We start from the raw sequence: 27,483 nt of genomic DNA, 5'->3' as shown, positions 1-27,483 counted from the left end.
CAGCATCTAGGAGAGAGATGAATGGGTGACGTTTCGGGTTGAGACCCAGTCTGAAGAAGGGTCTCGACCCGAAACGTCACCCATTCCCTCTCTCCTAGATGCTGCCTGACCCGCTGAGTTACTCCAGCATTTTGTGATACCTTCAACATTTCCTTACCATCGTCTGCTGTGATCTGTCGTTTTCACACCCGACACTTCCATATCTCTAGACTCCCTCTCCCCTGACTCTCAGTCTGAAGAAGGGTCTTGACCCGAAACGTCGTCCTTTCCTTCCGTCCGGGGATGCTGCCTGTCCCGCTGAGTTACTCCAGCATTTTGTGTCTACCTTAGGAGAAAGACAGCTTGCCTTGGGACTGGCAGTCCAAGGAGGAAACACTCAGAATTTACAAGGAGCGTGTGAGAGCGCTTGAGGGGGAGCGGGACAAAGCTGGAGAAGACTTGAGGATTATCTATGAGGTTTGTCTGTGCATCTGTTTAAGTTTCATTGAATCACATGGTGATGAGTAATTATGGGAAAGTAACTGCAGATGCTGGTACAAATCGAAGGTATTTATTCACAAAATGCTGGAGTAACTCAACGGGACAGGCAGCATCTCAGGAGAGAAGGAATGGGTGACGTTTCGGGTCGAGACCCTTCTTCAGACTGATGTCAGGGGAGGGGGCGGGACAAAGATAGGATGTAGTTGGAGACAGGAAGACAGTGGGAGAACTGGGAAAGGGGGAGGGGAAAGGGAGGGACAGAGGAGCTATCTAAAGTTAGAGAAGTCAATGTTCATATCGCTGGGGTGCAAGCTACCCAAGCGAAATATGAGGTGCTGTTCCTCCAATTTGCGGTGGGCCTCACTATGACAATGGAGGAGGCCCATGACAGGAAGGTCAGACTGGGAGTGGGAGGGGGAGTTGAAGTGCTCAGCCACCGGGAGATCAGGTTGGTTAAGGCGGACTGAGCGAAGTTGTTGAGCGAAACGATTGCCGAGCCTGCGTTTGTGTTTGAGCGATGAGTAATTAGTCAGTCCCCTTCTCCATTGGTTGCTTTGTGAAAGAGGTTTCCAATTAATTCCACACACCCTTGGAGCACTGGAGGATGAGGGGTGATCTCATGAGAGGAATAGGTCGGGTAGACGCACAGAGTCTCTTGCCCTGAGATGGGAAGTCGAGGACCAGAGGACATGGGCTTAAGGTGAAGGGGAAAAGATTTAATTGGAATTTGAGGGGTAATTTTTTCACACACAAGGGTGGTGGGTGTATGGAACAAGCTGCCAGAGGAGGTAGTTGAGGCTGGGACTATCGCAATGAATTGTGGACACAGCCCAGACCATCGCTCAAACCAACCTCCCTTCCATTGACTCTATTTACACCTCACGCTGCCTCGGCAAGGCCAGCAGCATAATCAAGGATGAGTGGCACCCTGGCCACTCCCTCTTCTCCCCTCTCCCATCAGCCAAATACAATACAATACAATACAATACAATACAATATATCTTTATTGTCATTGTACAGGGGTACAACGAGATTGGGAATGCGCCTCCCATACGATGCAATAATTTAATTAGCTAGTCAGTATTAATTTAAACAACCCAATGAAACAAATTGGAACAGTTTTAAAACAGAATAAAGTGCAAGTAGATCTGTGCCGGTTCACTGTGCGATGTGACCATCCGGCTCAGCAGGACCGGTTCATAGCAGCTATGGCCCTGGGGATGAAGCTGTTCCTGAGTCTGGAGGTGCGGGCGTAGAAGGCCTTGTATCGTCTGCCCGATGGTAGATGTTCGAACAGACTGTTGCAGGGGTGTGAAGAGTCTTTGTGGATGCTGGTGGCTTTTCTGAGGCATCGTGTGTTGTAGATGCCCTCCAAGGCTGGTAGCTGTGTTCCGATGGTCCTCTGAGCTCTATGGACTACCCGCTGAAGAGCTTTCCTCTCTGCCTCCGTGCAGCTGAGGTACCACACAGGGATGCCATGCGTTAGGATGCTCTCTATGGTGCAGCGGTAGAAAGTCGTCAGCAGCTGTTGGGGTAGACCAGACTTTTTCAGTGTTCTTAGGTAGAACAGTCGTGGCTGTGCCTTCTTGACCAGCGCAGCAGTGTTATTGGACCATGTTAGGTCCTCCGAAATGTGAGTGCCCAGAAACGTGAAGCTGGACACTCTCTCCACACTGTCTCCATTGATAGAGATCAGTATAGAAGTGTGAAAACGCACACCTCCAGATTCAGGGACAGTTTCTTTCCCAGCTGTTATCAGGCAACTGAATCATCCTACCTCAACCAGAGAGCAGTGCTGAACTATTATCTACCTCATTGGTGACCCTCGGACTATCTTTGATCGGACTTTGCTGGCTTTACCTTGCACCAAACGTTATTCCCTTATCATGCATCTGTACACTGTAAATCAAGGGTTCACAACCTAAGGTAAATTTACCCGAGTGGTAAGTTTGAAGAAAATAATAATGTTGAAAACAGTATTTTTAAATTCCCACTGGGTTGGTTGCTTTATTATGGTAGAAGTGTAACCTCAAATTACTGAACAAAACAGGGTGGGGGTAAATTTACTTTCGAAAAGTTGCCTGGGGTAAACAGGACGAGAAAAGTTGGAAGTGTAAATGGTGCGATTGTAATCATGCATTGTCTTTCCGCTGACTGGATAGTGAGCTACAAAAGCTTTTTCCCTGTACCTCGGTACACGTGACATTAAACGAAACTCAACCCCTCGTCCGTTCCAGGCTCAACAGTCGGTGCTTGTGAAGAGTAACGAGGCCAATCAGAGACTGACGGATTCCTTGCGAGCTCAGACAGATCTTCACGACGAGCTCAACGACATGCACCTCAAATACAACAAGGCCAGTGTGGTAATTACCTCCTCATCAAGTTTGACTCTCAGTCTGAACAAGGGTCTCGACCCAAAATGTCACCCATTCCTTCTCTCCAGAGATGCTGCCTGTCCCGCTGAGTTACTCCAGCATTTTGTGTCTACTGACTTGGATGAAGGGATTAAAAGTACCATTAGCAAATTTGCAGATGATACAAAGCTGGGTGGCAGTGTGAACTGTGAGGAAGATGCTATGAGGTTGCAGGGTGACTTGGACAGGTTGTGTGGATAAGTGTGAGGTTATCCACTTTGGTGGTAAGAATAGGAAGGCAGAGTATTATCTGAATGGTGTCAAATTAGGAACAGGGGACGTACAACGAGATCTGGGTGTCCTATTGCATCAGTCACTGAAAGGAAGCATGCAGGTACAGCAGGCAGTGAAGAAAGCCAATGGAATATTGGCCTTCATAACAAGAGGAGTTGAGTATAGGAGCAAAGAGGTCCTTCTGCAGTTGTACAGGGCCCTAGTGAGACCGCACCTGAAGTACTGTGTGCAGTTTTGGTCTCCAAATTTGAGGAAGGATATTCTTGCTATTGAGGGCGTGCAGCGTAGGTTTACTAGGTTAATTCCCAGAATGGCGGGACTGTCATATGTTGAAAGACTGGAGCGACTAGGCTTGTATACACTGGAATTTAGAAGGATGAGAGGAGATCTTATCGAAACGTATAAGATTATTAAGGGGTTGGACACGTTAGAGGCAGGAAACATGTTCCCAATGTTGGGGGAGTCCAGAACAAGGGGCCACAGTTTAAGAATAACGGGTAGGCCATTTAGAACTGAGATGAGGAAAAACTTTTTCAGTCAGAGTTGTGAATCTGTGGAATTCTCTGCCTCAGAAGGCAGTGGAGGCCAATTCTCTGAATACATTCAAGAGAGAGCTAAAATTTAGGTAGAGCTCTTAAGGATAGCGGAGTCAGGGGGTATGGGGAGAAGGCAGGAATGGGGTACTGATTGAGAATGATCAGCCATGATCACATTGAATGGCGGTGCTGGCTCGAAGAGAAAAACAGCCTGCTTCGGGAATGGCAGTCCAAGGAGGAAAAAGACACAAAAAGCTGGAGTAACTCAGCGGGTCAAATAGCATCTCTGGAGAAAAGGAATGGGTGACGTTTCGGGTCGAGACCCTTCTTCAGAAGAAGAAAATGACAGCGTCAGAAAAAAAGCGTCAAACCCGGGTCTCTGGTGCTGTAAGGCAGCAACTCCACCTCTGCGCCACCGTGCCACCCTTCAATTCGTCAGAAGAAGGGTTTTGACCCGAAACATCACCTATTCCTGTTCTCCAGAGATGTTGTCTGACCTGCTGAGTTACTCCAGCCTTTTGTGTGTGTGTCAGTCTTTGGGTTAAACCAGATTCTGCAGTTCCTTCCTGCATGAGGACTTATATCGGAGCTGTCAAAAGGCATTGCTCAAATCAATGACTTTGATCGCTTCTTCTAGCGTCTAATCACAAAACTCGTTGATTGCAGAATGTGTGGTGCCTAAGTTCTCATCTCCTCTCACCCACACAACACGCCATCTCTCCCCAACCGTGGCCTCTTGTGTATCTAATTGATGAGATTCTTGATGGGCTGAATGGCCTAATTCTACTATTCCTTATGACCATATGATATTGAATCAGAGGGGCTGTCAGACTGGTCAGGGAACTTGGAAGGGGGAGAGATGGAGAGAGGGGGAAAAAAGTCAGGCTTACTTAAAGTTAGAGAAGTCAATATTAACACGTTTTCTTTTTCATAACCACTCAATTTACAAAGCTTCATTTAAATGCTAATGGTTATCATATCATATCATATCATATATATACAGCCGGAAACAGGCCTTTTCGGCCCACCAAGTCCGTGCCGCCCAGCGATCCCCGTACATTAACACTATCCTACACCCACTCGGGACAATTTTTACATTTACCCAGCCAATTAACCTACATACCTGTACGTCTTTGGAGTGTGGGAGGAAACCGAAGATCTCGGCGAAAACCCGGATATGTTTAAAAAAATTTAATGGGTTAATTCTACACCAAAGAACATACTGTTCTCCATTCAGAAGATCACATTGTACTAAAATAGCCGCAATGCATATATACAATCTATGAAATTTCTCTTAAAATCGGACCAAGAACTTGGAACAGAACAGCTAAGGAACAGACCTTTCGGCCCACAATGTCCATGCTGAACATGATAGACAATAGACAATAGGTGCAGGAGGAGGCCATTCGGCCCTTCGAGCCAGCACCGCCATTCAATGTAATCATGGCTGATCATTCCCAATCAGTACCCCGTTCCTGCCTTCTCCCCATACCCCCTGACTCCGCTGTCCTTAAGAGCTCTATCTAGCTCTCTCTTGAATGCATTCAGAGAATTGGCCTCCACTGCCTTCTGAGGCAGAGAATTCCACAGATACACAACTCCCTGACTGAAAAAGTTTCAGTCCCAGGTCCCATGATCCCAGGTTAAACTAATCTCCTCTGCCTACATGTGGTTCCATATCTCCCCATTCCCCGCCTATCCACGTGCCTATCTAAAAGCCTCTTAAAACACCACTATTGTATCTACCACCACCTCCACCCTTGGAAGCTCGTTCCCGGCACACACCACCATCTCTATAAAAAAGAACTTATTGAATACATCTCCGTAAAACTCTGCCACTCTCACCTTAAAGTCATGCTCTCTCCAGCCTTTGACATTTCCACCCTGAGAAAAAGAGTTCTGACTGTCTACCCTATCTATGCCTCTCATCATTTTAACAAAACACTAGACCAAGTGGACCCGTTGGGCCCAAACCTCTCCTGCATTGGTGCAGCACCCTCCTCCCCCCCTCGTCCCCCCTCCCTCCTCCCCTCCCCCTCCCTCCCCTTCCCCTCCCTACCTCCTCCCTCTCCTCACCCCTCCCCCTCCACCACTCTCTCCACCGCCCTCCCCTTCCCCTCCTCTCCCTCCCCTCCCTCCCTCCCTCCGTAGGAGATAGATTTAAACTTTAAAATGTGAATAACTTTAAAAATATAACTCCGATTTCAATGAAACTTCTTCCATTAACACCAAAGGGATGACGGTGAATAAGGTGGGCCTAAAATTGTCGCGCTATCGTGTACCGTTTTGCCGGTAGATCAGGAACAAACAAACAAACAAACAAACAAAAGTTTTAGTATATAGATTTTCCACTTGTCGCTTTGTTTAAATCAAGGAATTATTCCATCAGTTCCTCAGTAATGTCACGGGCCATGCCAAGGTGCGTCTGTTTTATTTTGCTGGTGAGGACATCTACTGAATCTGTTCACTGTGTACTGTATCAGTACACAGTGGACTGTGTTTGTTCAGTGTACACTGGTTCATCTGTACACTGTGGATAGCTTGATTGTAATTAGGTGTTGTCTTTCTGCCGACTGGATAGCACGCAACAAAAAATGACGTACTCGTGACAATGAACAAAACTGACTAACTACCCTGGATAGACACAAAATGCTGGAGTAACTCAACGCGTCAGGCAGCATCTGTGGAGAAAAGGTTCAGGTGTCAGGGGTTATGGGGAGAAGGCAGGAGAATGGGGTTAGGAGGGCGAGGTGGATCAGCCATGATTGAATGGCGGAGTTGACCTGATGGGCCGAATGGCCTAATTCTGCTCCTATCACATGATCTTATGAACGGGAATAGGTGACATTTTGGGTCGAGACCCTTTTTTCAGATTCTCTTCAGACTGGAGCCTGATAAAGGGTCTTGACCCAAATATGTCACCAATTCCTTTTCTCCGGAGATGCAGTCTGACCCGCGGAGTTACTCCAGGTTTTAGTGTCTATCTTTGGTGTAACGCAGCATCTGCAGATCGTTCCCACACATAACTGCTGTGGAGGCTGCTGAGACTAGTAAGATTAATAAAGGTGGCAGGTGAACCCAACCACTGTTGCTGCCTCTCCTCCACTTCATTCCCCTGTTCTTGCAGGCCAGGGACTTGCTGGCTGCCAAACTGGAGAGGCTGGAAGAGTCCGTCACCAACTTGAAGACCAAACTGGAAGATGTGGCAGCTGACAAGGATCGGTTCTTCCAGGTAGGACCTCAATATGGGCAGTTTCTTCTCCCGACTCGACATTATTCAATTCAAGAAAGAAGCCTTGAGAAGATCTGGAGATATCTCGGAAGTTCTGGCCATCTCTGCCCCAATCTCACTTACACCCCTTTTGTTTATGTCATGTCCGCCTGTTTTTGTACCAGTAATTTATTGGTGTCAGATATGAGTTTGGTTTGGAGATACAGCATGGAAACTGGCCATTTGGCCCACCGAGTCCACGCTGACCATCGATCACCCTTTCACACTAGTTCCATGTTATCCCACTTTCTCCCCACACACTGGAGCCAATCGACCTACAAACCCGCACGTCTTTGGGATGTGGGAAGAAACCAAAGCACTCGGAGAAAACCCACGCGGTCCCAGGTAGAATGTGCAAACCCCGCACAGACAGCACCCGAGGTGAGGATCGAACCTCAGAAGGTTCAGAAGGCAGTGGAGGCCAATTCTCTGGATGCTTTCAAGAGAGAGCTAGATACATTTCTTAATGATAGCAGAGTCTAGGGATTTAGGGAGAAGGCAGAAACGGGGTACTGATTGAGAATGATCAGCCATGATCACATTGAATGGCAGTGCTGGCTCGAAGGGCCAGCTCGAAGGGCCGAATGGCCTCCTCCTGCACCTATTGTCTATTGAACCCAGGTCTCTGGCACTGTGGGGTAGCAGCTCAACAAACCCTCAGTAATTAATTGTTATTAGTCTTGGATTAGAGGAGTTTAGGAGTAATTACGTTTGTTGACAATTTTATTGAATGGCAGATATACATACTGTGATGTTTTGAGAGGTCGGGAGCTTTTCTCTTGAAGGTTGGGAGGTGCGGGTGCCGGAAATGAAGACAGAAAAGTTCTTGTTTTCAAACTTAAATTCCATATATTTAGTCTTTTCCAAAAACAGGTAAACTTAATTGTTTGCAGACAGGTACACAAAACCAAAACAGGTAGTTAAATCACAACTGTAGCTTGCTGCCTTCTTACACAATATAACTCAAACACTGTTTCTCTCCCTTTCTGCTCCAGTCGTTGTCTCTCTTTTTAAATACACTGCTTCTCTTCCCTTTTAGTTCTCTCACTGAGGCAATCAGCTCATCTGGTTCAGCTGGGCAGCAATCAGTGTCAGCAGCAATCAGAGTCAGCAGCAATCAGTGTCAGCAGCAATCAGTGTCAGCAGCAATCAGTGTCAGCAGCAATCAGTGCCAGCAGCAATCAGTGCCAGCAGCAATCAGTGTCAGCAGCAATCAGTGTCAGCAGCAATCAGTGTCAGCAGCAATCAGTGTCAGCAGCAATCAGTGTCAGCAGGGCAGGCAGCCCTGCTGACTATGGGTTTTGTAGTCTTTTGCTGGCAGCCATGATGGTTTGTAGTCCTTGTTGCGTCCACCGGGCGGAAATGTAATCTCCCCTCTATGACTCTACCTCTCATGATATCACAATACCTACACATACACACACATACGCACCCATAAGTGCACATAAAAAACAAACAACAATAATACTGCAATAATAACAATAATAGTCAATGTAGTTCAGAGCTCAATGGTTGTAATGTTAATAGCCTGATGGCTGTCTACAATGAGTACTTCAGTACACATGAATTAGTACATTGTGTATTTCTGCACATCACATGCCCAATCTAAATAGCACGCACTGAACTCTTGGAACTAAGGTCCTGGTAAAGGCATGATAATCAAAGCAGTTGGGAGTCATGCTCAGGATGGAATCACACGACAAGAGCTGGTAGTTTTAGTTTGTAGTTTTTTAACTTCAGAGATACAGCTCTAAAAGCTGCACTACTGTGCCGCCCTAAGTAATTCATAGTTGTTATTCTTGGGTGAGAGGGGGTTCGGAGTGGAGTAATTATGTTTGCCAACAATTTTAATGAATGGTGGAATTAGGAGGCTGAAAGGCTTTCAACTGTTCCATTATTTCAAACGTTGTCATTAATTTTAAAGATCTCTCAGCATGAAAAAGATTAAATGTGTTCATACTAATTTACGGATTCATTTGTGGGGATTTGGTGGGAGAGATTAATCAACCGTGATTGAATGGCGGAGTAGTCCTGATGGGCCGAATGGCCTGATTCTGCACTTTTAAGTCCAGGCTCAAAACCTATTTCTACTCCCTAGCGTTTGAGGCCCTATGTATGTACAGGAACTGTTTATGTATGTGCTGTTATGTTTGTGTGCCATTGAGCATTCGTTCTTAGTACCTGAACTGATGTACAGCACTTTGGTCAACGTGGGTTGTTTTTAAATGTGCTATACAAATAAAATTGACTTGACATGACTTGACTATCACTTATGACCTTATGTGTTGTACAGGAGAAGCTGGATCTTCACAAATGTGTCCAACACCTGACACTGGAGCTGGAGAGAGCCCTGAGAGGGAGAGAAGGCTTCGATGACCAAGTGTCTGATCTCCACGAAGAGTTGTTGACCACCAAATCCCAGGCCAACAGACAAGACCAGGAGAAGGTCGTACTGAAGGAGAAGTTAGCAGCCACCAGCCAGGTACAAATAACCTTTTTTTTTTACTTGAGCTTACTTTCAGTGTGGCTGGTCAACGAAACCGCATTTGCTAGTCTTGCCCATGGACAGGTACATAGATAGGACAGGTTTGGGGGGATATGGGCCAAACGCGAGCAGGTGGGACTAGCAAAGATGGGGCATGTTGGTTGGCATGAGTAAGTTGTGCTGAAGGACCCGTTTCCGCGTTATATATCATATATATATACAGCCGGAAACAGGCCTTTTCGGCCCTCCAAGTCCGTGCCGCCCAGCGATCCCCATACATTAACACTATCCTACACCCACTAGGGACAATTTTTACAATTTTTTTTACATTTACCCAGCCAATTAACCTACATACCTGTACGTCTTTGGAGTGTGGGAGGACTCTATGACCTGCGTCAAATTCAACAAATCAAGACTTTAGTTTGGTTTAGTTCAGTTTATTGTTACGTGTACGGAGGTACAGTGAAATACTTTTTTGTCGTGTGCTATCCAGCCAGTGGTAAGACTATGCATGATTACAATCCAGCCGTCCACCGTGTAGAGATACATGACAGGGGGAATAACGTTTAGTGCAAGATAAACTCCAGTAAAGTCCGATTAAAGATGGTCCAATGGTCTCCAACGAGGTGGCAGATCTGAGAGGAGATTAAGAAGGCAGACACAAAATGCTGGAGTAACTCAGCGGGACAGGCAGCATCTCTGGAGAGAAGGAATGGGTCATGTTTCGGGTCGAGACTCTTCTTCAGACTGATGTCAGGGGAGGGGGTGGGACAAAGATAGAATGTAGTCGGAGACAGTAAGACTAGTGGGAGAACTGGGAAGGGGGAGGGGATAGAGAGGGAAAGCAAGGGCTATCTGAAGTTAGAGAAGTCAGTGTTCATACCGCTGGGGTGTAAGCTACCCAAGCGAAATATGAGGTGCTGTTCCTCCAATTTGCGCTGGGCCTCACTCTGACACTGGAGGAGGCCCAGGACAGAAAGGTCAGATTGGGAAGGGGAGGGGGAGTTGAAGTGCTGAGCCACGGGGAGATCAGTTTGGTTGAGACGGACTGAGCGGAGGTGTTGAGCCAAACGATCATCGAGCCTGCGTTTGGTCTCGCCGATATAGAGAGGTTGACACCTGGAGCAGTCGGATACAGTAAATGGAGAGAAGTTGATCGATGTAGAGAAGGAGATTAAGAAGGGTGGAGTTAGAGTGAGAGATGCTGTAGTTGGAGCGGAGGTCGGAGAGAGTGGCGTGATTGTAATGAGGGGTTGCACGACCACTCACCCTGTCTGGCCCTGCTCCTTGCGCAGGTGAACGAGAAGCTGAGCGGCGAGCTGGGCGAGTTGCGGCAGACCCTGGGGCTGAGGCAGACACGGCTCCACCACCTGGAGGCGGAGAAGAAGCTCCTCGTCAACCAGGTGCAGGCCCTGGACAATGAGCGGACCCAGCTGGTCGGCGAGAACGAGGAGCTTCTGGCCGCGGGCCTGGTGGACAACAAAGCCCATCGTGAGGAGCTCCAGGCCCTGAAGGAAGACTGCACGGAGCTCAGGTAAACTGGGAGAAGCAGCGTGAAGAACATTGGCAGCAACTAGACTTTCAATGGACAATGATAATGGGGTGGCACAGTGGTAGAGTTGCTGCTTCACAGCTCCAGAGACCCAAGGTCGACCCTGACTACGGGCGCTGTCCGTACGGAGTTTGTACGTAAGGGGTTGGACACGTTAGAGGCAGGAAACATGTTCCCAATGTTGGGGGAGTCCAGAACAAGGGGCCACAGTTTAAGAATAAGGGGTAGGCCATTTAGAACTGAGATGAGGAAAAACTTTTTCAGTCAGAGAGTTGTGAATCTGTGGAATTCTCTGCCTCAGAAGGCAGTGGAGGCCAATTCTCTGAATGCATTCAAGAGAGAGCTAGATAGATTAAGGATAGCGGAGTCAGCGGGTATGGGGAGAAGGCAGGAATGGGGTACTGATTGAGAATGATCAGCCATGATCACATTGAATGGCGATGCTGGCTCGAAGGGCCGAATGGTCTCCACCTGCAGCTATTGTCTATTGTTCTCCCCGTGACCCACGTGGGTTTTCTCCGGAATCTCTGATTTCCTCCCACGCTCCAAAGACGTGCAGGTTTGTAGGTTAATTGGCTTGGTATAAATGTAAATTGTCCCTAGTTTGTGTAGGATAGTGTTAGTGTGCGGGGATCGCTGGCCAGGGCAGACTCGGTGGGCCGAAGGGCCAGTTTCCGCGCTGTATCTCTAAGCTAACCTAAACTAAACACAAACAGTTGTTGAAAATGGCCTTTGAATGGAACGCCTCGAGCAGTGCTAAACATTAGTCAACCCTGGCTGTTGTCGGCCAGCTCCCTCCACAAGGCATGAGTTACACAGGGAGTGGTAGAAACATAGAAAATAGGTGCAGGAGTGGGCCATTTGGCCATTCGAGCCAGCACCGCCATTCAATATGATCATGACTGGTCATCCAAAATCCGTACCCTGTTCCTGCTAATGCCCCATATCCCTTGATTCCTTTAGCCCTAAGAGCTAAATCTACTCTAAATCTAATCTAAGCCCAAGAGTGTGGTAGAACAGAGAGATCTGGGCATACAGATGCGTGGTTCCCTGTAATGGGCGATTCAGGTGGACAGGGTGGTGACCAATGATGCCTTCATTGGGAAGAGTATTGCCAAACAAAAGTTGGGGCCTCGTCATGTTGTAGCCATACAATTATATCGGGGAGACCACCCTTTTGTGCAAATCCTGCTTGTCCATCTACAGGAAGGATATCATTAAGTTGGGGAGGATGCGTGAGAGATTCGCCAGGGTGGTATCTGGATTTGGGAACTATTTAGAGAACATACTGACCACCTGAAGGTATTTATTCACAAAATGCTGGAGTAACTCAGCAGGTCAGGCAGCATCTCAGGAGAGAAGGAATGGGTGACGTTTCGGGTCGAGACCCTTCTTCAGACTGATGTCAGGGGGCGGGACAAAGGAAGGATATAGGTGGAGACAGGAAGATAGAGGGAGATCTGGGAAGAGAGGGACAGAGGAACTATCTAAAGTAGGAGAAGTCGATGTTCATACCACTGGGCTGCAAGCTGCCCAGGCGAAATATGAGGTGCTGTTCCTCCAATTTCCGGTGGGCCTCACTATGGCACTGGAGGAGGCCCATGACAGAAAGGTCAGACTGGGAGTGGGAGGGGGAGTTGAAGTGCTCGGCCACCGGGAGCACGACCTGAAACGTCACCCATTCCTTCTCTCCTGAGATGCTGCCTGACCTGCTGAGTTACTCCAGCATTTTGTGAATAAATACCTTCGATTTGTACCAGCATCTGCAGTTATTTTCTTATACTGACCAACTGCATCTCTGTCTGGTCTGGGGACTGCAAAGCCTCCGGCTGGAAGTCCGTGCGGAGAGTGGTGAGGAAGGCTGAGAAAACCATCAGGACTTCACTTTCTTCCATCCAGGACATTGCATCCAGCACATCATTAAAGACCCCGCCCATCTCCATCACGGACTGTTCATCCTGCTGCATACCCTCTGGTCGAAGGTACTGCAGCACACGGAGCAGAACAGCCAGGTTCTGCAATAGCTTCTTCCCCCGAGCCATCAGACTCTTGAATTCACAATGATTATTTTATGTGCCAGTTACTTATTTATTTATTTTTCTTTAATCAATTTTTATTATTTGGTGTTACATTGAAGCCAGATGCAACAGAATTTCGTTCAAATATGCACTCGTCTGTATAGTTTTGAATGACAATAAAGTTATATTAATTCATTCATTCATCATTTTGAGACCGCACCTGGAGTACTGCGTGCAGTTTTGGTCTCCAAATTTGAGGAAGGACATTCTTGCTATTGAGGGCGTGCAGCGTGGGTTTACTAGGTTAATTCCCGGAACGGCAGGACTGTCGTATGTTGAAAGACTGGAGCGAATAGGCTTGTACACACTGGAATTTAGAAGGATGAGAGGAGATCTTATTGAAACATATGAGATTATTAAGGGATTGGACATACTAGAGGCAGGAAATATGTTCCCAATGTTGGGGGAGTCCAGAACAAGGGGCCACAGTTTAAGAATAAGGGGTAGGCCATTTAGAACAGAGATGAGGAAAAACTTTTTCACTCAGTGAGTTGTAAATCTGTGGAATTCTCTGCCTCAGAAGGCAGTGGAGGCCAATTCTCTGGATGCTTTCAAGAGAGAGTTAGATAGCGGAGTCAGGGGGTATGGGGAGAAGGCAGAAACGGGGTACTGATTGTGAATGATCAGCCATGATCACATTGAATGGCGGTGCTGGCTTGAAGGGCCGAATGGCCTACTCCTGCACCCATTGTCCATTGTTTATTTCTATTATCTATTGTTTTTCCTTGGGAATACAGGAGGTCGAGGGGTGACCTCATTGAGGTGCTCAATATCATGAGGGGTGTGGATCAAGTGTCTTTTTCCCAGGGGTGAGGATTCTGAAACTGGGTGGAATACGCTAAAGGATTGAGAATTGGTTTAGTTTAGTTTAGAGATACAGCGCAGAAACAGGCCCTTCGGCCCACCGAGTCCACGCCGACCAGCGATCCCCGCACATTAACACTATCCCACACATTTCAGTGGGACCCCAGGGGTAAATTTTCACTCAGAGGATACCTTGCATCTGAGATGAGCTGCCTGTAGAACGTACAGAAGCAGATACAATTGTGATGTTCAAAAGGCGTTTGGACAGATACAGGCGCTCCCCAGCTTACAATGGGGGTTACATTCCGATATACCCATCGCAAACCGAAAATGTCGTACGTGGAAATGCAGTTAATACACCTGATCACGTGGGCGGAAGCGAGCTGTGGGTCGCTGCCATTGCCCAGCGTTTGCACCATTGCAAAGTCAAAATATCGTACGTCGAAGCATCGTTAGTCGGTAGATGCAGGAAAAATGTTCCCACTGTTGGGAGAGTCCAGAACCAGGGGCCACACACAGTCTAAGAATAAAGGGGAGGCCATTTAAAACTGAAAAGGTGAGAAGAAACCTTTTCACCCAGTGAGTTGTGAATTTGTGGAATTCTCTGCCACAGAGGGCAGTGGAGGCAAATTCACTGGATGAATTTAAAAGAGAGTTAGATAGAGCTACGGGGGCTAGCAGAATCAAGGGAGAAGGCAGGCACGGGTTACTGATTGTGGATGATCAGCCATGATCAGAATGAATGGCAGTGCTGGCTCAAAGGGCCAAATGGCCTACTCCTGTTGTCTGTTGTCTATTGTCCATTATCTATTGTTTTTCCTTGGGAATATAGGAGGTCGAGGGGTGACCTCATTGAGGTGCTCAATATCATGAGGGGTGTGGATCAAGTGTCTTTTCCCCAGGGATGAGGATTTAAAACTTGGGTGGAATACGCTAAAGGATTGAGAATTGGTTTAGTTTAGAGATACAACGCAGAAACGGGCCCTTCGACCCACCGAGTCCACGCCGACCAGCGATCCCCGCACATTAACGCTATCCCACACATTTCAGTGGGACCCCAGCGATCCCCATGAATGGCGGTGCTGACTCAAAGGCCCAAATGGCCTTCTCCTCCTACACCTATTTTCTATGTTTCTATGTTAGTCGGGGAGCATCTGTATATGGATAGGGAGGATATAGAGAGAGATGCGGGCCAAATGCAAGCAAATGTGACAAGACCAGAATGGCAATTGGTGGGTGGAAGGGTCTGCTGTGTAGCTGTCCGACTCTATGACGTTAGCGTTCATTGAACCTTCATTCACGCTGAGGTGCCTCCCTCTCTAGGGCTTCCGAGGGGCTGCAGAGAGAGCGGTCCAAGGGCCTGGAGGCGGAGCTGCAGCAGAAGGTCGAGGAGCTGACGATGGTGACGCTGGAGCAGGGTCAGGTTGCCCAACAGTGGAAGGAGCGCTGGCACGAAACCTCCTGCGCACTCAAAGCCAAGGAGAAAGAGCTCCAGTTGGCAGCCCTGAGGCAACTGACCAAGAAGGAGAAGGTGAGAGCAGGAACACAGGGGGCTGGAGGAGCTCAAATCTGTCCCAATGGTAATGGGCCGGCACAGTGGCGCAGCGGTCGAGCTGCCGCCTCACAGCGCCAGAGACCCGGGTTCAATCTTATCGAATCTTATTCTTGCTATTGAGGGCGTGCAGCGTAGGTTTACTAGGTTAATTCCCGGAATGGCGGGACTGTCATATGTTGAAAGACTGGAGCGACTAGGCTTGTAAACACTGGAATTTAGAAGGATGAGAGGGGATCTTATCGAAACGTATAAAATTATTAAGGGGTTGGGCACGTTAGAGGCAGAAAACATGTTCCCAATGTTGGGGGAGTCCAGAACCAAGGGCCACAGTTTAAGAATAAGTGGTAGGCCATTTAGAACGGAGATGCGGAAAAACTTTTTTCAGTCAGAGTTGTAAATCTGTGGAATTCTCTGCCTCAGAAGGCAGTGGAGGCCAATTCTCTGAATGCATTCAAGAGAGAGCTAGATAGAGCTCTTAAGGATAGTGGAGTCAGGGGGTATGGGGAGAAGGCAGGAATGATTGAGAATGATCAGCCATGATCACATTGAATGGTGGTGCTGGCTCAAAGGGCCGAATGGCCTACTCCTGCACCAATTGTCTATTGTCTAATCCCGACTACGGGTGCTGTCCGTACGGAGTTTGTACGTTCTCCCTGTGACCGCGCGGGCTTTCCGGTTCCTCCCACATTCCAAAGAAGTGCGGGTTCGTAGGTTAATTAGCTTCTGCAAATTGTCCTTAGTGTGTAAGGTAGAATGAGCGAACGGGTGATCAATGGTTGGCACAGACTCGGTGGGCCGAAGGGCCTGTTTCTGGGTGTGCAGGAGGAGGCCATTCGGCCCTTCGAGCCAGCATCGCCATTCAATGTGATCATGGCTGATCATTCTCAATCAGTACCCCGTTCCTGCCTTCTCCCCATACCCCCTGACTCCGCTATCCTTAAGAGGTAGACATTCACTCTCCGTCTTTTGAGAAGATGGTGTTGGAAGGGTGTTTTCAGTCTATTCCCGTTTATATATGCAGGCACCTGAATTTTCCGCGGATTTCTGCGTTTTTAAAATCCATTTTCCACCTGCGACCTGCGGCCGAGGCTCTGGAACTCCAGCCCAGCTGGAGCCAGCACGTCTATCCCCATCGCCGAGCGACTTCCTGGGCCTGCTGGATAAACCAGCAAAGCTCTGGAACCAAGAGTGCCAGAAAATCAGTGGTGGAACTGTAATGAGTAAATATTAAATTTAAGTGCAAGATTATATAACTAGATTAATTAAGACGGGGTTAAAATATAAAACACAGCAGAAAAGCCACCACCTTTTTGGGCTGATCATCAATTAATGTGCGTATTTACTTCAAAATATTATTAGTCAAAATATTATCAGTCTGAAGAAGGGTCTCGACCCAAAACGTCACCCATTCCTTCTCTCCCGAGATGCTGTCTGACCTGCTGAGTTACTCCAGCGTTGTGTGAAATAAATACCTTTGATTTGTGCCAGCATCTGCAGTTATTTTCTTACAAAATATGATTAGTGTACAGTGACATATTCACATTATTTTGTAATGTTCGTTTTTTTTACTTTGAAATGCAGTAAACAAGGCTTGAAACTGGTAATTTTGTGTGTGAATTTTCAAAACGGTTCCAATTTTTTGATGTCTCGCGCAAGCATTTGGCTCTTTTCCTGGTTTTTTTTAACCGCACTCACATGCCTGAGATAGGCCAGAAACAAACGCTAAGTCAAGCTGCATCTGTGGAAGGAGAAATGGAGTCAATTTTTCAGATCAAAGATCATTGTGACTCTGTAAAAGTGACAAAATAAGTTTGTTTTATGTTGCAGAAAGACGGAATGATCAAAAGGAATATTTGTGAAAATAGAAATTTAGAGTAACTCGACCAAGTTGGGCCCAAACCTCTCCTGCATTGGTGCAGCACCCTGCCCTCCCGTCCTCAACCCCCTCTCCCTTCTCCCCCACTCCCCCCTTCCCCCCTCCCTCCCTCCCTCTCCCCTCCTTTTAAACTTAAAAATGTGAATAACTTTAAAGATATAACACCGATTTCAATAAAACTACTTGCATTATCATTAAAGTGACAACGGTGAGTAGGGTGGGCCCAAAATTGTCACGCTATCGTGCACCGTTTTGGCTGAAGTTCAGTCACAAACAAGATAACAAACGAGAGTTTTAGTATATAGATGTTCTTTCGCCTTTGTGTAGGAAGGAACTGCAGATGCTGGTTTACACCGAAGATAGACACAAAATGCTGGAGGAACTCAGCGGGACAGACAGCATCTCTGGAGAGAAGGAAAGGGTGACGCTTCGGGTCGAGAGTGAGGGTCAGGGGAGATGGAGTCTCGTGATATGGAAGGGCAAGGTGTGAAAAGGACAGATCAAAGCAGACAATGCTAAGGATGTGTAGAATGGTTCATTGTTAGCTGAGGGGAAGGTGATAACGAGGGATACTATCAGTAAAATTAATCAGGAGGACAGTGAAACCTTTCTTCAGAGACAACCCGAAACGTCTCCCATTCCTTCTCTCCAGAGATGCTGCCTGTCCCGCTGAGTTACTCCAGCATTTTGTGTCTATCTTCGGTTTAAACCAGCATCTGCAGTTCCTTCCTGCCCAGTTCCTGCTTTTATACCAGATTTTCAGCAGCAGGAGTATTTTGATTTGTAAATTATCTAAAACATTTGGAAGCGCTGTCCGATTTACTAAAGGTTCTTTCCTCTCGACCACAGGCTGAACTATTGGGAGATTGTGAAATTTTTTCGGCAGATTTGGAGGAACTTATTGAACTGAGGACAGAATTAGCCAGGTAAGTCTGAGCGTGCCATTAACTTTTTTAGTTTAGTTTAGAGATACAGCGTGGAAACAGGCCCTTCGGCCCACCGAGTCTGCACCGACCAGCGATCCCCGCACATTAACACTGTCCTACACACACTAGGGATAATTTACACTTATACCAAGCTAATTAACCTACAAACCTGACCATCTTTGGAGTGTGGGAGGATACCGGAGATCTCCCCCAAGGTGTCCCCCAAGGCTCAGTCCTTGGCCCCCTCCTCTTCATCCTCTACCTGTTCCCCCTTGGTCAATTAATCCGCCGTCATGGTCTCAACTTCCACTGCTTCGCCGATGATATCCAGCTCCTCATCTCCACCAAGTCAATCTCCACCACCACACACTCTACACTGACAAACTGCATCACTGAAATAAAATCTTGGCTTCAATCAAATTTCCTCAAACTCAATTGCAACAAATCTGAAATCATCATCATTGGTCCAAAAACGCACACCAAATCCACCCAAAACTTCATCCTCAACATTGATGGTCTCCCAGTATCCACCTCACCTCACATCCGGAATCTTGGAATCATCTTTGATCAAACCCTCTCCTTCGACAAACACATCAAACACATCACAAAGACAGCCTTCTTCCACCTCAAAAACATTGCCCATCTCCGTCCATCCCTCTCCTCCACAGCTGCAGAAACCCTCATCCACGCCTTCATCACCTCCCGTCTGGACTACTGCAACAGCCTCCTCTATGGCGCACCCTCAAAAATCATCAGTAAACTTCAATACATTCAAAACTCCGCTGCCCGTCTACTCACCCACACCCCGATCCGTGACCATATCACCCCCGTCCTTTACAAACTCCACTGGCTCCCCATCCCCCAGAGAATCCAGTACAAAATCCTCCTCATGACCTACAAAGCCCTCCATAACCTGGCCCAATCCTACCTGACCGACATCCTCCACAGGCACACTCCCACCTGCACCCTCCGCTCTGCTACTGCCAATCCTATCCCCCCCCATCCGGACCAAACTCAGATCCTGGGGGGACAGGGCTTTCTCAATCGCTGCTCCCACCCTATGGAACTCACTACCTCAAACTGTCAGAGACTCCTCCACACTCACCACATTCAAAACATCACTGAAGTCTCACCTGTTCAGTACTGCCTTCAACCACTGAAGGTCACCTCACCTTCTGTCTCCTTTCTCTGTTCGTTTACTTATTTATCTATTTATTCACTTCCCTATGTTCTCTAAATCCCTGTAAAGCGTCTTTGAGTATAGGAAAAGCGCTATATAAATGTAATGTATTATTATTATTATTATTATCTCGGAGAAAACCCACGCAGGTCACGGGGAGAATGTACAAACTCCTTACAGACAACACCCGCAGTCGGGATCGAACCTGAGTCTCTGGCGCTGCAAGCGCTGTAAGGCAGCAACTCTACTGCTGCGCCACCGTGCCGCCTGACCCCTTGGTAGTATCTTCTCAATGATGTTGATACATAACCTCCGTAGTCCCGACAAAGTTAGCCTCCGTTAGTTCTTAAATCGCAGTTAATGTATCTGGCGTTTCTAGGCAGTGTTTAGTTTAGAGTAGACTGGGTGGAATAGCTATAAATTGAGAGTGGCAAAGATTAAAGGAGATGTGTGGGGTGATTTTTTTTACATAGGTGCCAGAAAAGCACAGTGAAGAAAGCGAATGGTATGTTGGCATTCACAGCAAGAGGATTTGAGTGTAGGAGCAGGGAGGTTCTGCTGCAGTTGTACAGGGCCTTGGTGAGACCGCACCTGGAGTATTGCGTACAGTTTTGGTCTCCTAATCTGAGGAAAGACATTCTTGCCATAGAGGGAGTACAGAGAAGGTTCACCAGATTGATCCCTGGGATGGCAGGACTTTCATATGAAGAAAGACTGGATAGACTCGGCTTGTACTCACTGGAATTTAGAAGACTGAGGGGGGATCTTATTGAAACATATAAAATTCTTAAGGGGTTGGAGAGGCTAGATGCGGGAAGATTGTTCCCGATGTTGGGGGAGTCCAGAACCAGGGGTCACAGCTTAAGGATAAGGGGGAAGTCTTTTAGGACCGAGATGAGAAAACATTTCTTCACACAGAGTGGTGAGTCTGTGGAATTCTCTGCCACAGAAGGTAGTTGAGGCCAGTTCATTGGCTATATTTAAGAAGGAGTTAGATGTGGCCCTTGTGGCTAAAGGGATCAGGGGGTATGGAGAGAAGGCAGGTACAGGTTACTGAGCTGGATGATCAGCCATGATCATATTGAATGGCGGTGCAGGCTCGAAGGGCCGAATGGCCTACTCCTGCACCTATTTTCTATGTTTCTATGTTTAGTTTCATTTAGTTCAGTTTAGTTTGGCTTGGCTCGGCTTGGCTTGGAGTTTAAGATTTAGGTTTGGCAAGTTTGGTTTAATTTAAAGATACGGTGTGGAAAGAGGCCCTTCGGCCCACCAAGTCCACGCGGACCAACGTTCACTAGTTCTATCCTACACACGAGTGACAATTTACAGAGGCCAACCAACCTACAAACCTGCACATCATTGGGATGCGGGAGGAAACCGGAGCACCCAGACAAGATCCACATAGTCACGGGGAGAACGTACAAACTCCGTACAGACAGCACCTGTTGTCAGGATCGAACCCGGGTCTCTGGCGCTGTATTGCACCAACTCTACCGCTGCGCCACCGTGCTGGTCAGTGGTAATGATAGTATTGCTCGAAAAAAACTGCAGATACTGGTTTAAATCAAAGGTGGACACAAAATGCTGGAGTAACTCAGCAGGTCAGTCTGAAGAAGGGTCTCCCCCCGAAACGTCACCCATTCCTTCTCTGCAGAGGGGCAGGCCATTTAGAACAGAGATGAGGAAAAACTTTTTCAGTCAGAGAGTTGTGAATCTGTGGAATTCTCTGCCTCAGAAGGCAGTGGAGGCCAATTCTCTGAATGCATTCAAGAGAGAGCTGGATAGAGCTCTTAAGGATAGCGGAGTCAGGGGGTATGGGGAGAAGGCAGGAACTGGGTACTGATTGAGAATGATCAGCCATGATCACATTGAATGGTGGTGCTGGCTCGAAGGGCCGAATGGCCTCCTCCTGCACCTATTGTCTATTGAAAAAAACTGCAGATACTGGTTTAAATCAAAGGTAGACACAAAATGCTGGAGTAACTCAGCGGGTCAGTCTGAAGAAGGGTCTCCCCCCGAAACGTCACCCATTCCTTCTCTCCCGAGATGCTGCCTGACCCGCTGAGTTACTCCAGCATTTTGTATCTACTTAATGATAGTATTGGTCAATCTCAATTGTGCAGTATGAAACTTGTCATTTGGCATGTTATTTTCCACTTGAGTCTCTTAACCCAATCAAACTACCCCGTCTCCCTCATGAATCCCGGTTTATATTTTCCTCCCGTTCTCTTCAATTCCCCCAGAATCTATCACTTGCTCCTTGGAGGGGATTTACAGCGGCCAATTCTCCTGCCAAACCGTGTGCGGGAACCCAAACGTTCCCAGGGAGAACGTACGGACTCCACACAGACAGCAGCCGGGGTCAGTATTGAACCTGGGTCTCTGGCGCCGTGAGGCAATTGTTCCACCAACTGCCCCGCCCGCTGTGTTGCATCACCCGAGCTCCATGTCCCACAGCTCCAGCGACAAGGGTTCGATCCTGACCTCCATTAACTATCAGAGGGGACTGTGTGGAGAGGGTGGCGGATTTCCGCTTCCTGGGAATCCATATTGAGGAGGACCTGACGTGGAGCGTGAACACCTCTGCGCTGCTGAAAAAGGTCCAGCAGAGACTGCACTTCCTGAGGGTGCTCAGGAAGAATAACATCACTCAGAGACTGCTGTTGTCCTTTTATCGGTGCTACATTGAGAGCATCCTAACATACTGTGTATGCGTATGGTACACCAGCTGCACAGCGGCTCAGAGGAAAGCGCTCCAGAGGGCCATTGACAACGCCCAGAGGATTGTCGGCTGCCCTCTACTTACCTTGGAGGACTTACACAGTTCCCGCTGCATCAAAAAATCCCAGAGTATTATAAAGGACATTTCCCACCCCGGACACTCCCTGTTTGAACTGTTACCGTCAGGCAGACGGTACAGATCTACAAGGACAAGGACAAACAGACTTAAAAATAGTTTTTACCCCACTGCTATAAAGGCACTAAATGTAGCCGCCAAGGAACGCAGGGGCGATACATAATAAGAGACTGTGAAATCGACAGAAGGATGTAGGGTTGGGTGTTTATGCGTGCTATTTTCATGATATTTATTTTAGTTGTTTATCTTTTTTAAAATATTTTACCTTGTATGTATCGTTAGCTTTTAGAAATGTTTGAATGGTGCACTGACTGGCTGACATTTTACAATTTCGTTGTACATGGCTCATGTTACAATGACAATAAAGGAACTATTCTATATGACAATAGACAATAGGTGCAGGAGGAGGCCACTCGGCCCTTTGAGCCAGCACCGCCATTCAATGTGATCATTCTCAATCAGTACCCCGTTCCTCCTTTCTCCCCATATACCCCCTGACTCCGCTATCCTTAAGAGCTCTATCTAGCTCTCTCTTGAATGCATTCGGAGAATTGGCCTCCGCTGCCTTCTGAGGCAGAGAATTCCATCAGAGGCAGAGCATGCACGGAATGTTCTCCCCGTGACCGCGTAGGTGTCCTCCAAGTTAGTCCAGCCCTGTGCGCGTGGATTTTGGACAGGTTAGTCGGCGTGTCTGTCTATGAAGCAGAGACTTGGTGCAGGGACCAAGGGTACGCTCAAACCCAGTACCTTGGCACAGGGCACTGCCCTAGGCACTACTCACCCGCCTACCCTTCCCGATTACAGGGCGACGGCAGAGAAGGCCCAGCTGAGACGCCAACAAGAGGAGAGTGGGCGCATCATAGACCTTCTCCAGCTCCAGAAGGACATCAGCAGTGACTCTGTAAGTCCGATGGTTCAATGGATTTCTAGTTTTGTTTAGAGATACAGCGTGGAAACAAACCCTTCGGCCCACCGAGTCCGCGCCGAACAGCGATCCCCGCACATAAACACCACCCTACGCACACTAGGGACAGTTTGCAATTCACAAATATACCAAGCCAATTTACCTACAAACCTGGACGTCTTTGGAGTGTGGGAGGAAACCGGAGATCTCGGAGAAAACCCCACGGGGAGAACGTACAAACTCCGTACAGACAGCGCCCGTAGTCGGGATCGAACCCGGGTCGCTGCAAGCGCTGTAAGGCGGCAACTCTACCACTGCGCCACCGTGCCGCCCATATTTTATTGTCCCGCATGCAATTAAGCATTTCATAGTGAGATTGATTTTTGCATATGATGTGGGCACCGCCATGTTTGGCGTCATTTCATCAAGTTCACGCATCCCCCCCGATTGTCGGCGGGCGATCCGGGCCTACCAGGCTGGTCTGTGTCTCCGGTTCTCGGCCTTTGGGCCGCGGTTACATCCGGGATCCACTCCCAGCCCGTCTGGCCTCCGTCTCCCCGCGTCACCTCGTGTCCCGTTTCCACTCTCCCCAGGCACTGCGAGGCTCGACCAGGGGCACCGGCAGTTTGGAGAGTGTTCGTGCCGAGCTGCAGAAGAACCGGTCAGTTCCCAGCGCCCCCCCCCCCCCTCTGCTCACCTCATGTGGGGCGTCCCGTCCCGTCCCCCTCTGTCTGCGTCTTCCCATTCACCCCTGCCCACCCTCCTGCCCCCCTCCATCTCTGCTCCCTCTATCTCTTCCCTTCTCTCATTGCTCCTTCTGCCTTACACCCTCCTTCTGTCTCCCTCTCTTCTTGTCGCCCTCTCTATCCCCCTCTCTTTGTTCCCCCCCTCTCTCTGTCCCCCCCTCTCTCTGTCCCCCCCTCTCTCTTTCCCCCCCTCTCTCTGTCCCCCCCTCTCTCTGTCCCCCCCTCTCTCTGTCCCCCCCTCTCTCTGTCCCCCCCTCTCTCTGTCCCCCCCTCTCTCTGTCCCCCCCCTCTCTCTGTCCCCCCCTCTCTCTGTCCCCCCCTCTCTCTGTCCCCCCCTCTCTCTGTCCCCCCCTCTCTCTGTCCCCCCCTCTCTCTGTCCCCCCCTCTCTTTGTTCCCCCCCTCTCTCTGTCCCCCCCTCTCTCTGTCCCCCCCTCTCTCTGTCCCCCCCTCTCTCTGTCCCCCCCTCTCTCTGTCCCCCCCTCTCTTTGTTCCCCCCTCTCTATCCCCCTCTCTCTGTCCCCCCCTCTCTCTGTCCCCCCCCCTCTCTCTGTCCCCCCCTCTCTTTGTTCCCCCCCTCTCTCTGTCCCCCCCTCTCTCTGTCCCCCCCTCTCTTTGTTCCCCCCCTCTCTCTGTCCCCCCCTCTCTCTGTCCCCCCCTCTTTGTTCCCCCCCTCTCTCTGTCCCCCCCTCTCTCTGTCCCCCCCTCTCTTTGTTCCCCCCTCTCTCTGTCCCCCCTCTCTTTGTTCCCCCCTCTCTTTGTTCCCCCCCTCTCTCTGTCCCCCCCTCTCTTTGTTCCCCCCTCTCTATCCCCCTCTCTCTGTCCCCCCCTCTCTCTGTCCCCCCCCCTCTCTCTGTCCCCCCCTCTCTTTGTTCCCCCCCTCTCTCTGTCCCCCCCTCTCTCTGTCCCCCCCTCTCTTTGTTCCCCCCCTCTCTCTGTCCCCCCCTCTCTCTGTCCCCCCCTCTCTTTGTTCCCCCCCTCTCTCTGTCCCCCCCTCTCTCTGTCCCCCCCTCTCTTTGTTCCCCCCTCTCTCTGTCCCCCCTCTCTTTGTTCCCCCCTCTCTTTGTTCCCCCCCTCTCTCTGTCCCCCCCCTCTCTTTGTTCCCCCCTCTCTTTGTTCCCCCCTCTCTTTGTTCCCCCCTCTCTCTGTCCCCCCCCTCTCTGTCCTCCTTTCTGTCTCCTTTATCTGCCCCCTCCCTATCAGCCCCCTCCCTTTCTGCCCCTCTCACGCTCTGTCCCCTTCTCTCTCTCTCTCTCTCTCTCTCTATCCCTCTCAGTCCACCCCCTCTCTCCCTGCCCCCCTCTTTCCTATCCCTCTCTCTGTTCCCTCTCTCCCTGTTCTCTCTCTGTCCCCCTTCACATCTCCCTCCAATTGTCCCCCACCTTCTCTGACCCCTCCCTCCCTCCTCCCTCCCTCCCTCCCTCCCTCCCTCCCTCCCTCCCTCCCTCCCTCCCTCCCTCCCTCCCTCCCTCCCTCCCTCCCTCCCTCCCTCCCTCCCTCCCTCCCTCCCTCCCTCCCTCCCTCCCTCCCTCCCTCCCTCCCTCCCTCCCTCCCTCCCTCCCTCCCTCCCTCCCTCCCTCCCTCCCTCCCCCCCTCCCCCCCCTCCCTCTCCCCTCTCTCGTCACTGATCTCCATGTGAATGAGTGTGTGCGAGTGAAGGTTGTGGAACTGAAACCCATGCCCGTTCCTCCGGTTTTCAAACAGCAACCAGATCCACGACCTTGAGAGAGAGAAGAGTGAGATGGAGACGGAGCTGAAGAAATTCAAGGTACTTCCAGTTGTGTCTCTGGCGCTGTGAGGCAGCAGCTCCACCCGCTGCAGTGCCCTGACACCCCCAGTAGCCGGCGGTATGTGTGGTCCTCGGTGGGAGGAGGTGCCCATGGATTTATCTCCACAACTGCCAAATTCCTCCCACACTCTAAAGACGTACAGGTTTGTAGGTTAATTGGCTTGGTAGAAGTCAAGTCAAGTCAAGTGTAAATTGTCCCTGATCTGTGTAGGATAGTGTTAGGGTGCGGACTCGGTGGGCCGAAGGACCAATTTCTGCGTTGTATCTCTAAATTAAACTCAACTAAACTAGACTACCGTTCCTCTCAGGTATTCCTGTGTCTCAGGTGTGTTCGTTCTTAGTACCTGAACTGATGTACAGCACTTTGGTCAACGTGGGTTGTTTTGAAATGTGCTACACAAATAAAATTTACTTGACTTGACTTGACTACCCCTTCTCACTTCCTCGAGGGCCAAGGTCTTTAGACTTTAGAGATACAGTGTGCAAAAACAGGCCATTCGGCCCATCGAGTCAGCGATCACCGCGCACACTAACACTATCCTACACGCACTGGGGACAATTTTACAATTTTTACCGAAGCCAATTAACCTCCAAACCCTTACGTCTTTGGAGTGTGGGAGGAAACCGGAGCACCCGGAGAAAACCCACGCGATCACGGGGAGAACGTACAAATTCCGTCCAGACAAGCACCCGTAGTCAGAATCGAACCTGGGTCTCTGGTGCTGTGAGGCAGCAACTCCACTGCTATGCTACTGTGCTCAACATCCAAGGACGTACACGCCACTGGAGATAAATGGGTCTACTGTGGATAGGGTGAGCAGTTTCAAATACTTGGGAGTCCACATCAAAGAGGATCTGACATGGGCAACGCACATTGCCGCACTGGTGGGTAAGGCAAAGCAGCGCCTTTACCACCTCAGACAGCTGAGGAAATTCAGAGTGTCTCTGAGGATCCTTCATTGCTTCTACTCTGGGGCTGTAGAGAGCATCCTGTCCGGCAACATTACAGTCTGGTTTGGGAACAGCTCTGCCCAGGACAGGATGGCCCTGCAGAGAGTAGTGCGTTCAGCAGAACGCACCATGGGAACTACACTCGTCCCCCTGCAGGACCTATACATCAGGAGGTGCAGATCCAGAGCCAGCAAGATTATGGGGGACCCCTACCACCCCAGTAACGGACTGTTCCAGATGCTACGGTCAGGCAAACGCCTCCGCTGTCACGCTGTGAAAACGGAGAGGATGAGACGGAGTTTCTTCCCACAGGCCATCAGGACTGTTAACTTTTATAACTCCAGGGACTAAATTTTGTCTTCTCTGTATTAACTTTTATTTATATGCTGTAACTGTAATTCTTTTTTTTGCACAATCCGCAGGCATTGCCACTTTCATTTCACTGCACATCGTGTATATGTATGTGACAAATAAACTTGACTTGACTTGACTTAAATAGAGTAAATACACAATCACCGTTCTGCCCAACTCGCCCAATGCCGACCAAAATGTCCCATGTACGCTGGTCCAAACTGCCCGCGTTCGGCTCGTGTCCCTCGAAACTCTGATGATACTTGCATCCGCTTACATTGTGAGGACATGCCCTGTCATCTTTAGCTCATTCATTGAAGCTGAAGAAGAGAGTGGGTTGCACGCATGTACTGAATTCACTTGTATTAAAGTAACTCCGCAACTTGGTAAAGTAGGCATACAGACACAAAATGCTGGAGTAACTCAGCGGGTCAGGCAGCATCTCTGGAGAGAAGGAACGGGTGACGTTTCGAGTCTGAAGAAGGGTCTCGACCCG

General features: G+C 49.0%; 1 protein-coding gene across 9 annotated transcripts in view; it reads left to right on the top strand.

Moving 5' to 3' along the window:
- LOC144610803 (uncharacterized) overlaps positions 1–27,483 on the top strand; it is a 102,257-nt gene that overhangs the window by 32,648 nt on the left and 42,126 nt on the right. For 5 of the 9 annotated variants that reach the window (XM_078429713.1, XM_078429716.1, XM_078429710.1 and 2 more), the window contains 10 exons: positions 331–456; positions 2,718–2,843; positions 6,792–6,896; positions 9,229–9,417; positions 10,716–10,954; positions 15,178–15,385; positions 18,135–18,211; positions 23,053–23,149; positions 23,746–23,813; positions 25,601–25,664. In XM_078429713.1, the coding sequence (XP_078285839.1) occupies positions 331–456; positions 2,718–2,843; positions 6,792–6,896; positions 9,229–9,417; positions 10,716–10,954; positions 15,178–15,385; positions 18,135–18,211; positions 23,053–23,149; positions 23,746–23,813; positions 25,601–25,664 (1,299 nt within the window). The remainder of the gene's footprint in view (positions 1–330; positions 457–2,717; positions 2,844–6,791; positions 6,897–9,228; positions 9,418–10,715; positions 10,955–15,177; positions 15,386–18,134; positions 18,212–23,052; positions 23,150–23,745; positions 23,814–25,600; positions 25,665–27,483) is intronic. The other 4 variants (XM_078429711.1, XM_078429712.1, XM_078429717.1 and 1 more) reach the window with 4 other exon arrangements.

Source organism: Rhinoraja longicauda, chromosome 38 (genome assembly GCF_053455715.1).
Source record: "Rhinoraja longicauda isolate Sanriku21f chromosome 38, sRhiLon1.1, whole genome shotgun sequence".
Lineage (NCBI taxonomy): Eukaryota > Metazoa > Chordata > Chondrichthyes > Rajiformes > Arhynchobatidae > Rhinoraja > Rhinoraja longicauda.
This window is presented reverse-complemented; position numbering and strand designations above follow the sequence as displayed.